At 44.3% G+C, this 12,500-nt stretch overlaps 2 protein-coding genes across 3 annotated transcripts in view; one reads left to right on the top strand and one right to left on the bottom strand.

Annotated features, from left to right (window-relative positions):
• Positions 1-1,626, top strand: part of chordc1a (cysteine and histidine-rich domain (CHORD) containing 1a) — a 12,912-nt gene extending 11,286 nt beyond the window's left edge. For both annotated transcript variants that reach the window (XM_030777467.1, XM_030777466.1), the window contains 2 exons: positions 212-274; positions 1,406-1,626. In XM_030777467.1, coding sequence (XP_030633327.1) covers positions 212-274; positions 1,406-1,579 — 237 coding nt within the window. In that variant the 3' untranslated portion in view covers positions 1,580-1,626. The remainder of the gene's footprint in view (positions 1-211; positions 275-1,405) is intronic.
• Positions 1,627-6,546: 4,920 nt separating this feature from the next.
• The window catches only part of naalad2 (N-acetylated alpha-linked acidic dipeptidase 2), a 33,869-nt gene continuing 27,915 nt past the window's right edge, over positions 6,547-12,500 (bottom strand). The window contains exons 13-18 of the mRNA XM_030777699.1: positions 11,843-11,910; positions 10,559-10,650; positions 10,057-10,147; positions 8,768-9,032; positions 8,472-8,553; positions 6,547-6,736 (exon numbers count right to left, since the gene is read on the bottom strand). Coding sequence (XP_030633559.1) covers positions 6,547-6,736; positions 8,472-8,553; positions 8,768-9,032; positions 10,057-10,147; positions 10,559-10,650; positions 11,843-11,910 — 788 coding nt within the window. The remainder of the gene's footprint in view (positions 6,737-8,471; positions 8,554-8,767; positions 9,033-10,056; positions 10,148-10,558; positions 10,651-11,842; positions 11,911-12,500) is intronic.

The raw sequence follows: 12,500 nt of genomic DNA, 5'->3' as shown, positions 1-12,500 counted from the left end.
ACCAGTACCAGAGAACTCAGACATCTGACAGTATAAAGAAAATCATTTCTGAACTGGTGAAAAATCAACTGTGTGTTTCACCTCCTGTGTGCTCCTCTGTCAAGGCTGTGGAAAATCTTTTAGAAATGGAACACATACCCATAAAGCTGTAAATATAAATAATATCTAAATGATGTTACACATTATGATTATGATTGCATTTGTTTTCTAGTTGAATATACGGATCATCTTTGAAGGGGAGAAAGAGTTCTCACAGCAAATCAGTCTGTGGGGGGTGAGTCATCTGCGTGTGTGTGTGTGTGTGTGTGTGTGTGTGTGTTTAGGGGAGGGGTGAAGTTGTCTCTTCTTCAGTAAAGTCAAAGTCTGTGTCATTTGGTCACCTCCAGTGCCTTACTAACGTCAGTGTTGTTAAAGCTTGAGGCGATGAGAGGGACAGTGTGTGGTTTTACTGAGACGCTGTGAGACGCTGTGAGACGCAGTCTGTGAGACTCACTAACGTCAGTGTTGTTAAAGCTTGAGGCGATGAGAGGGACAGTGTGTGGTTTTACTGAGACGCTGTGAGACGCAGTGAGACGCAGTCTGTGAGACTCACTAACGTCAGTGTTGTTAAAGCTTGAGGCAATGAGAGGGACAGTGTGTGGTTTTACTGAGACGCTGTGAGACGCAGTCTGTGAGACGCAGTCTGTGAGACTCACTGACGTCAGTGTTGTTAAAGCTTGAGGCAATGAGAGGGACAGTGTGTGGTTTTACTGAGACGCTGTGAGACGCTGTGAGACGCAGTCTGTGAGACGCAGTCTGTGAGACTCACTAACGTCAGTGTTGTTAAAGCTTGAGGCGATGAGAGGGACAGTGTGTGGTTTTACTGAGACGCTGTGAGACGCAGTGAGACGCAGTCTGTGAGACTCACTAACGTCAGTGTTGTTAAAGCTTGAGGCAATGAGAGGGACAGTGTGTGGTTTTACTGAGACGCTGTGAGACGCAGTCTGTGAGACGCAGTCTGTGAGACTCACTGACGTCAGTGTTGTTAAAGCTTGAGGCGATGAGAGGGACAGTGTGTGGTTTTACTGAGACGCTGTGAGACGCTGTGAGACGCAGTCTGTGAGACTCACTGACGTCAGTGTTGTTAAAGCTTGAGGCGATGAGAGGGACAGTGTGTGGTTTTACTGAGACGCTGTGAGACGCAGTCTGTGAGACGCATGTGTTTAAAATGATTTAATAGAACTGAATAAAGTGGCAGTCCCACTGTCCAGATAAAGACTTTGGATGATGTGTGTGATAGAAGCCTGAGCACAGGTACATGATCCAGTGAGACAGTGTTAAAGTATTTTTAGTGAATGAATGATGAATAATGTTTTAAGAATGTTTTATTGAATAATGTTTTAATACTGTTTTAAACTTTGTCTAGGTGATTGACGTCAGTAAGAGCCTTATTAACATGATGGCTACCAAAACTGAGATCGCCATGAAAAAGGCAGAGCCAATGATGTGGGCAAGGCTGGACCTGCCCCCTCCCACGCCGCAGACAACCAATCAGAACAAAGACAGCGCAGTGGAGAATGGTGTAGCGGCTGACGCATAGAGAGCTGGTTATTCTTCACCGTCTCTCTGGAGCCCATATTAAACACCTTCCATAGAGTCCTCCCCACCCCCCCTTACTGAAGGATCTAACCCCCCCCCCACACACACACACAACTCAACCGTCCTCAGCTGTATAGACTGTCCCAGACTGTCTGTCTCATGCTATGAATGTCAAACACACTGTCTCATTCTTACACATCTTACACCACATCAGTCCAGAGATGCCATACACAGCAATGAGGGTGTGCCCTCACTACTTCTGTTTTAAAAGGAGAGTCTGTGGAGCTTCGGTTACATTCCCTGAGTCTTGAATGATGTCCTCCTCCTAACAGTTACTGATTTACTGTTTCATAAAGGTTTGAATGTATAGTTCTGTTGTAATGTTCCAGTTCCTTATGGAGCTTTCAGCTGTGAGCATTTGGAATCTTCAGAACATGGAAGTGTTTCCATGGCAATAGAGTACTGCTGAAACAGTTGGAATTTAAATGACAGCTCGATCCCAGCGTTTTTGCGTTTTGGATTTCTTTAAATGATGTTTTTTGTCTCGTAATGGAAGTTTTACAGTGACTCAGAAATGATCTTTCACACAGACACACAAAAATCTGCCCATTTCTCAGTGTGTGTCCTGTCGCTGTAAAGGTCCTGTAAAGATTAGACTGAGAATCGTCTGTGTGAACTTTGCCCTTTGCACATCCTAGTCCTCTCTCCACTTTTTTTCACAACCTGTAGACCTGTGTGTCTTTATGACTAAATTACACTGATCTTAGACCTGTAGACCTGTGTGTCTTTATGACTAAATTACACTGATCTTAGATACCTGTAGACCTGTGTGTCTTTATGACTAAATTACACTGATCTTAGACCTGTAGACCTGTGTGTCTTTATGACTATGACTAAATTACACTGATCTTAGACCTGTAGACCTGTGTGTCTTTATGACTATGACTAAATTACACTGATCTTAGACCTGTAGACCTGTGTGTCTTTATGACTAAATTACACTGATCTTAAACACCTGTAGACCTGTGTGTCTTTATGACTAAATTACACTGATCTTAGACCTGTAGACCTGTGTGTCTTTATGACTAAATTACACTGATCTTAGACCTGTAGACCTGTGTGTCTTTATGACTAAATTACACTGATCTTAGACCTGTAGACCTGTGTGTTTTTATGACTAAATTACACTGATCTTAGACCTGTAGACCTGTGTGTCTTTATGACTAAATTACACTGATCTTAAACCTGTAGACCTGTGTGTCTTTATGACTAAATTACGCTGATCTTAGACCTGTAGACCTGTGTGTCTTTATGACTAAATTACACTGATCTTAAACCTGTAGACCTGTGTGTCTTTATGACTAAATTACACTGATCTTAGACCTGTAGACCTGTGTGTCTTTATGACTAAATTACACTGATCTTAGACCTGTAGACCTGTGTGTCTTTATGACTAAATTACACTGATCTTAGACCTGTAGACCTGTGTGTCTTTATGACTAAATTACACTGATCTTAGACCTGTAGACCTGTGTGTCTTTATGACTAAATTACACTGATCTTAGACCTGTAGACCTGTGTGTCTTTATGACTAAATTACACTGATCTTAGACCTGTAGACCTGTGTGTCTTTATGACTAAATTACACTGATCTTAGACCTGTAGACCTGTGTGTCTTTATGACTATGACTAAATTACACTGATCTTAGACCTGTAGACCTGTGTGTCTTTATGACTAAATTACACTGATCTTAGACACCTGTAGACCTGTGTGTCTTTATGACTAAATTACACTGATCTTAGACCTGTAGACCTGTGTGTCTTTATGACTAAATTACACTGATCTTAGACCTGTAGACCTGTGTGTCTTTATGACTAAATTACACTGATCTTAGACCTGTAGACCTGTGTGTCTTTATGACTATGACTAAATTACACTGATCTTAGACCTGTAGACCTGTGTGTCTTTATGACTATGACTAAATTACACTGATCTTAGACCTGTAGACCTGTGTGTCTTTATGACTAAATTACACTGATCTTAGACACCTGTAGACCTGTGTGTCTTTATGACTAAATTACACTGATCTTAGACCTGTAGACCTATGTGTCTTTATGACTAAATTACACTGATCTTAGACCTGTAGACCTGTGTGCCTCAATGTCTCAACTATAGAACCCAATAATGGAATAACTTCCCAATAATGTACTGTTTTTTAATTTTTTAAATTTATTTATTTATTTTGTATTTGTTTTTTGGCATTGCTGCTTACGCTCTAAAGAAAACACCCTGTCCTTTGACCACCCTGGGCCCGGCTGTGTGAGAGGCCCCGGAGTGTGAGAGGCCCCGCTGTGTGAGAGGCCCCGGAGTGTGAGAGGCCCCGGAGTGTGAGAGGCCCCGCACTGTGAGAAAAAGAATTGCATACCCAGACTGGCGGTATGCTGGTGTAGTTATATACTGTATAATTATTATATATATTATAATTGTATAGTGGTATGGTGGTATAGTTATATACTGTATAATTATCATATATGATTGTATAGTGGTATGGTGGTGTAGTTATATACTGTATAATTATTATATATATTATAATTGTATAGTGGTATGGTGGTATAGTTATATACTGTATAATTATCATATATGATTGTATAGTGGTATGGTGGTATAGTTATATACTGTATAATTATTATATATATTATAATTGTACAGTGGTATATTATAATTCATCAGAAACAAACTGAAACTGAAGGCAGTGGTGTATCTCATGTGTTTTTGGTACTGGTATATAACCATGATATTACTGTACATGATTAGTACCATTATATTATTACACATGATTATGGTATTGCCCATTTTAAAATATTAACTAACTTAAAAGCACAATGCATTCCCAAAACATTAACACATTATTGGTGGCATCTTACTACAACACTGGCCATGTTATTACAATATTGCGAAATTATTACCCCCCCCCATTCTGCTCCAGTCAGGCATGAGCAGTAGTTCACAGAGAGAACTGACTGAGATGTGTGTTGGGAAAGGATTTGTGTGTGTGTGTGTGTGTGTCAGGTCTGTATAAATGTGTGAAAGCATTAAATTATTTTAAAGAAAAACAAGTGGAAGGGTGTTACTGTTTGGACCCCACACACACTGTTTCAAAAAACCAAACAGCTGACGTAACAGTGAGGACACCTGACGTCACAGTGAGGAAACTGAAGAGACACCTGACGTCACCTGACGTAACAGTGAGGAGACTGAAGAGACACCTGACATAACAGTGAGGACACCTGACGTAACAGTGAGGAGACTGAAGAGACACCTGACGTAACAGTGAGGACACCTGACGTAACAGTGAGGAGACTGAAGAGACACCTGACATAACAGTGAGGACACCTGACGTCACAGTGAGGAGACTGAAGAGACACCTGACGTCACAGTGAGGACACCTGACGTAACAGTGAGGAGACTGAAGAGACACCTGACGTAACAGTGAGGACACCTGACGTAACAGTGAGGAGACTGAAGAGACACCTGACGTAACAGTGAGGACACCTGACGTAACAGTGAGGAGACTGAAGAGACACCTGACGTAACAGTAAGGACACCTGATGTAACAGTGAGGACACCTGATGTAACAGTGAGGGAACTGAAGAGACACCTGACGTCACAGTGAGGAGACTGAAGAGACACCTGACGTAACAGTAAGGACACCTGACGTAACAGTGAGGGAACTGAAGAGACACCTGACGTCACAGTGAGGACACCTGATGTAACAGTGAGGGAACTGAAGAGACACCTGACGTCACAGTGAGGACACCTGATGTAACAGTGAGGGAACTGAAGAGACACCTGACGTAACAGTGAGGACACCTGATGTAACAGTGAGGGAACTGAAGAGACACCTGACGTAACAGTGAGGACACCTGACGTAACAGTGAGGGAACTGAAGAGACACCTGACGTCACAGTGAGGACACCTGACCGTGAGGGAACTGAAGAGTCATAAATCTCCGTGATTGCACACACACACTAGGAACAGTGAACTTGTCATGGATGTTGGGCCTGGGAATTGAACCGGCAACCCTCCAGTCACGAGCCCGGTTCCCTAACCTTTAGACCACAGCTGCCCCAAATTGAACGTTACTGTCCGAGCTCAAAAGCTGCCGTGACCCGGATTTGAACCAGGGTTGCTGCAGCCACAACTGAAGAGATTTTTTTATTAAAGGAATGTGCGGACAAAAGAAATGGCAGGTTTATCACAGACGACTGATTTACAGGAAACGAGACAGTGATGTGTGCACCTCTAACCTCACATTTATTTAGTTTTTATGAATTTTAAAACGTTCTGTGTAAAAACAATCATACACTCGAGGTCCGAGGTCATGAGCTGATAACTGTCAGAGAGACGGTTCTAGCAAAGTGCCAACACAACCTCTTCACACTATTCTACACACACTGACAAAACGTGATCAGAGATTACATTACATTCTTCTGTTTTCTTTACACACAGACACACTGACTAGGACGTGAAGGGGGAGACTGTCCAAAAGTGAAGGTTTGGCGTATCACTCAAGGCTTTTCTTAAGGCAAATGTTAGTCAACTAGACTAAAGGCTATCAGAACAGAGCTAACCCATTATTAGGTCAAAGTTCAGCCAAACTCACTCACCCATCAGGACAGCGTTCTCTGAGCTTAGAGCAGGAGTCTGTCTAATGTCGGCAGAGAGGGAGATGGAGCAGCCACTCAATTTTACTGAGACCAGTTCAAACTGGGGCAAATCAGTGAGTGGAGACAATACTATTGATCAGTTTGAGTTCCTGTCCTTAAGGGAAGAGTGTATTTTCAGCTCTAAGAGAGAACAGACGAAGGGGCCTGAGGCTAAACCTCTAATCAGAAAAATCTCAAAACCTGAAGACGCAGCATTTCTACACGTTGTGGTGTGGTCATAGGTCAAAGGTCAGGCTGCGGTCAGGCGACAGGCTGGAGTGTCATGGCAGCAGCGTGGACGGTGAACGCTGCGATGCTGATTTGTCGTTTGACTCCGTCCCAGGCTTTGGACGGATTCTCTGCGTTCTCGATGTCAAACAACGCGTCGTAAATCCCTGGAAAAGACTCTCCCGTGTATTTGTTGTGACTGCTCGGAGCGAAGACCACATGTCTAGGAGAAAACCGGGCAGAAATAGGAGAAATGAGAGAAAGTGAAAAAAAAAAGGTCCGAATCACAATTCACAGAGGACCTGGTGTCATTATGGTTCCTTCCCCTCAAACATGCTTCATTTAACCTCTTTTGTCACGGACCCCTGACCTTGACCCTGACCCTGAGGTCATCCTCTCACCCAACAGGAAAGTTTCCATATTTTACCTTCATCTACATCATGGAGAAGCATGGGGCCTCACAAAAGCAGGCTGTATGAAAAGCCATTCCCATTGCATTGTGGGAAAGCTCATTTTCCTCTTTAATAACGGGCCAAAACTCTACTGGTGTTTGTCGTCAGAATCATATTTTCAGACGCCAGTTGTATAGTGAGTAAGATGATTGATAGACTGAGGTCCATCACGACCAGAACCACCCGTGACAAGAACAGCCTCTTCCCCTCTGCAGTTGAACTCAACAAGCCTGCTGGCCCCCACAGACAGGGACTGTGTAGTCAGTGTTAGTGTCTGTGTAATAAGACCTGAAACACCTTAGAGCCTCTGACACCCTGTTTCTGTCCGCGGCCAATTTCTCACCAGGCCTCAGGGTTTCTGCCCTTAGCGATTCCAGGTTCCGTTCTTCCTGTTCACTCTGTGGTACCGGTGCCTGCTCGGTCCACTGTCTCTGTTTCATACATTAGTTTTTTTATTTTTTTATGGATGAAGTTAGTTTTAGTTGCGTTTATTTGATTCGCATGGTGGAAATCAGTTGTGATAGGATGACATTTGAGTTTGTGTTGGCTTTGGTACCTCCTGGGACTGGCACACATTTAACACACAGATAACCGGCAAATTCTCAAGTCCAGCAACTGGACAACGATAGCCTACATTTAAAATGGAATACATTTAAATGAATCAAATGCATTTAAAACATAAGGTGCAGAATGTTTGCAGGCCTTCCCAGTATCACTGCTGGAATCCCGGCTCTAAGAAGAGAAGCATTTTAAAACTACACACAAAAGTCTTTACCTATAGAATGGTCTTCCAGGCAGTCCAAGGGGGTCGATAAACGCTCTCTCCAAATACATGAGCTGGTCATTCACTGTCCGCAAAGACATTGGACTGGCCACACAGGAGAAACGTGAAAAACTACAATGAATTACTACCTGCAGAGATTCGATTTACACACAATTACAAGACTCACTGCCTCACAAGACTTACAATGTGTTTACACTCAATTCCAAGACTCACAAGTCAAGCTGAACATGTTACAATACATGATTAAACACGTATGTGTTCTTTGGTCTCTATGTTGTCAGTCTCTTTTTCCAGAATAAGGAAATCAAAGTCCTGCCACACGTTCAGTTCATCCCAAAAGAAAAGACAACACAAACACTATAAATACCAGACTTCACTGTTAACACAGTCAAACACTGTAATGTTCACCATGGCAATGACACTGAACCACACAGAGAGAAAAAGAGAAATTTTCACATTCAGTGCAAATCTTTATTGTTTATATCTACCTATCTTTTCCACTCTGCTGAGTGTATCCAGCATGTGTTTAATGGGACTGGTTAGGTTCTGTGTCCGTCTGAAATATGAGTATGGCTGTGTGTGCTAAACATGAGTATGGGAGTGTGTGTGTTAAATATGAGTATGTGTTAAGTATGAGTATGTGTGTGTGTGTTAAATATGAGTATGGGTGTGTGTGTTAAGTATGAGTATGGGTGTGTGTCTGTGTTAATTCTGTTTCTTACTCTGTCATGTCCAGATTTTCCAGACGTTTGTGGAAAACCAGCGCTGCCTCTGTGAAATTCTCCACGGCAGAGAAAAGAGAATCTGTCTCAGAGGATAAACACACACACACACACACGCACAGACACGCGCACACACACACACACACACACACACACAGGCACACGCACCGACACACGCACCGAGACATGCACAGACACACACACAGACACACACACTGAATAAGTGGTGGAATCCTATAAAACCATCTGAACCTGTTGAAGGTCATGACCCTGCCCAGCTGAGGTCTGTGACTAACCAAAGGACACACTGTAGAGCGTCATGGCGTCTGGGTGTCTGTGGGCCAGCTGCTCTATGCTGTGAGCGTATTTGGACAGAGACGCTGCGTATTCCCTACAGTCCAGAGGGAGAAGGTCAGAGTCGGCCAAGCTGAAGATTAAACCTCCCCGAACACGAGCCACCGCCAGGAGCCTCCGAAATGACGGGTCGTAAAAGTTTTCCACCAGCTCAAACGTCTCATAAACACTGTGGTACAGAGGGTAACTACTGTATCGCTCTGTTTTCTGGGGAGAGAAGATACACACACACACACACACACACACACACAGAGGGCAGTGATCATTGAAGTGGTGGTAATAATGGTCAGAATCAAAAAAGACAAATGAACAGAGGGGAACACATCACACCCTGTGACGCCCACCACCTAACACCCTGCCACACCTACCACATGACACCCTGCCACGCCCACCACATGACACCCTGTCACGCCCACCACCCTGCCACGCCCACCACCCGACACCCTGCCACGCCCACCACCTAACACCCTGCCACGCCCACCACCCTGCCACGCCCACCACCCGACACCCTACCACGCCCACCACCCGACACCCTGCCACGCCCACCACCCGACACCCTGCCACGCCCACCACCCTGCCACGCCCACCACCCGACACCCTACCACGCCCACCACCCGACACCCTACCACGCCCACCACCCTACCACGCCCACCCCCAGACACCCTGCCACGCCCACCCCCTGACACCCTGCCACGCCCACCCCATCACCCTGCCACGCCCACCACCTAACACCCTGCCACGCCCACCACCCGACACCCTACCACGCCCACCACCCTACCACGCCCACCACCCGACACCCTGCCACGCCCACCACCCGACACCCTGCCACGCCCACCCCCATCACCCTGCCACGCCCACCACCTAACACCCTGCCACGCCCACCACCCTGCCACGCCCACCACCCGACACCCTACCACGCCCACCACCCTACCACGCCCACCACCCACCACCCTGCCACGCCCACCACCCTGCCACGCCCACCACCTAACACCCTGCCACGCCCACCACCCACCACCCTGCCACGCCCACCACCCACCACCCTGCCACGCCCACCACCTAACACCCTGCCACGCCCACCACCCTACCACGCCCACCACCTGACACCCTGCCACGCCCACCCCCATCACCCTGCCACGCCCACCACCCGACACCCTGCCACACGCTCACACACATGCACACACTTACACACACACGCAAACGCACACGCACACGCACACAAACCATACTGTACCTTGTTCTTGGTATATCTGGCTCTTCCTGAGGCAATTCCCAGTCTGATGAAATAGGCCTCAAAATCACTGCCCGAGCCCAGTTTACTTATCCTACAAACACACACACACGCACACACACACACACAGTTACACACACGAATATAAAAACAACAACAACAACAATAATAATAACAATAATAATAGGCTATATGATTCTACATTTATATGTTGTATATTGAGTACCCCTGTAGGGGTTGCAATAAATACATGTGTAATTATATACACCTGACTAGTTGTGTTTTGTGACTGACTGGTTGGGAGTCTGACCTGGGTGCAGTTCTGTTCTGTGACTGACTAGTTGTGTTTTGTGACTGACTGGTTGGGAGTCTGACCTGGGTGCAGTTCTGTTCTGTGACTGACTGGTTGTGTTTTGTGACTGACTGGTTGGGAGTCTGACCTGGGTGCAGTTCTGTTCTGTGACTGACTGGTTGTGTTTTGTGACTGACTGTTTGGGAGTCTGACCTGGGTGCATCTCGATTGTCTGTCCAGTTGTCTCGTTTATGCCAACTCTCATACAAGCTCATTCCTTCTTCTCCTTCCTCTGGACTTCTGATCTACACACACACACACACACACACACACACACACGCACACACACACACACACGCACACACACACACACACACACACACGCAGTAACACATACACTTACTACAGTATCCATAAATACTTCACTAACCTAAAGAATTATTTTAAACAGTGCAGTGAATTATTATAGGTTCCAAAAGCATCACAGACTCTTAACAGTCACTTTAATAGCATCATATACTCTAACAGTCACCGTAATAAAGTATTATATACTCTAACAGTCACTGTAATAATGCATTATATATTCTAACAGTCACTGTAATAAAGCATTATATACGCTAACAGTCACTGTAATAAAGTATTATATACTCTATCAGTCACTTTAATAGTGCATTATATACTCTAACAGTCACTGTAATAATACATTATATACTTTAACAGTCAGTGTAATAAAGCATTATATAGGCTAACAGTCACTGTAATAAAGCATTATATACGCTAACAGTCACTGTAATAAAGTATTATATACTCTATCAGTCACTTTAATAATGCATTATATACTCTAACAGTCACTGTAATAATGCATTATATATTCTAACAGTCACTGTAATAATGCATTATATACTCTAACAGTCACTGTAATAAAGTATTATATACTCTAACAGTCACTGTAATAAAGCATTATATACGCTAACAGTCACTGTAATAATGCATTATATACGCTAACAGTCACTGTAATAAAGTATTATATACTCTAACAGTCACTGTAATAATGCATTATATACTCTATCAGTCACTGTAATAATACATTATATACTTTAACAGTCAGTGTAATAAAGCATTATATACGCTAACAGTCACTGTAATAAAGCATTATATACGCTAACAGTCACTGCAATAAAGTATTATATACTCTAACAGTCACTGTAATAATGCCTTATATACTCTAACAGTCACTGTAATAAAGTATTATATACTCTATCAGTCACTTTAATAATGCATTATATATTCTAACAGTCACCGTAATAAAGCATAATATGTACTGCTGAGATTATGTTGAGATGTTATCAATGTGAGATGTTATCATCGATTTTCAAAGTGATGTATAAGGTCTGATGCAAACAATCAGAAATAGGTATGATTTTGAATATGGGTGCATGTGTATATGTGTCTGTGTGTGCGTGTGTGTGTGTATGTGTGTGTGTGTGTGTGCGTTACCTGTTTGGTGATGTCATAGACCAGACTGTGCAGTAAGGGAGAGCAGTCTACCCTGAGGGTGTACATACCTAACACACAGACCATACATACACACACGCATGCACACAGACACACACTCACTTTTAACTCCTCCCCCAGACACACCCTCACATTTACAATAACCCCCTCCCCCCGAACACCCTCACATTTATAATAAGCCCCTCCCCCAGGTACACCCTCACATATATAGTAAGCCCCTCCCCCAGATACACCCTCACATTTATAATAAGCCCCTCCCCCAGATACACCCTCACATATATAATAAGCACCGCTCAGACACACCCTCACATTTATAATAAGCCCCTCCCCCAGACACACCCTCACATATATAATAAGCCCCTCCCTCACATGTATAATAACCCCCTCCCCCAGACACACCCTCACATTTACAATAACCCCCTCCCCCAGACACACCCTCACATTTATAATAAGCCCCTCCCCCAGGTACACCCTCACATATATAGTAAGCCCCTCCCCCAGATACACCCTCACATATATAATAAGCACCGCTCAGACACACCCTCACATTTATAATAAGCCCCTCCCCCAGACACACCCTCACATATATAATAAGCCCCTCCCTCACATGTATAATAAGCCCCTCCCCCAGACACACCCT

This window comes from Chanos chanos, chromosome 6 (assembly GCF_902362185.1).
Source record: "Chanos chanos chromosome 6, fChaCha1.1, whole genome shotgun sequence".
Lineage (NCBI taxonomy): Eukaryota > Metazoa > Chordata > Actinopteri > Gonorynchiformes > Chanidae > Chanos > Chanos chanos.
Note: the sequence above shows the minus strand (reverse complement) of the source record. Positions and strands in the feature narration are given on the sequence as shown.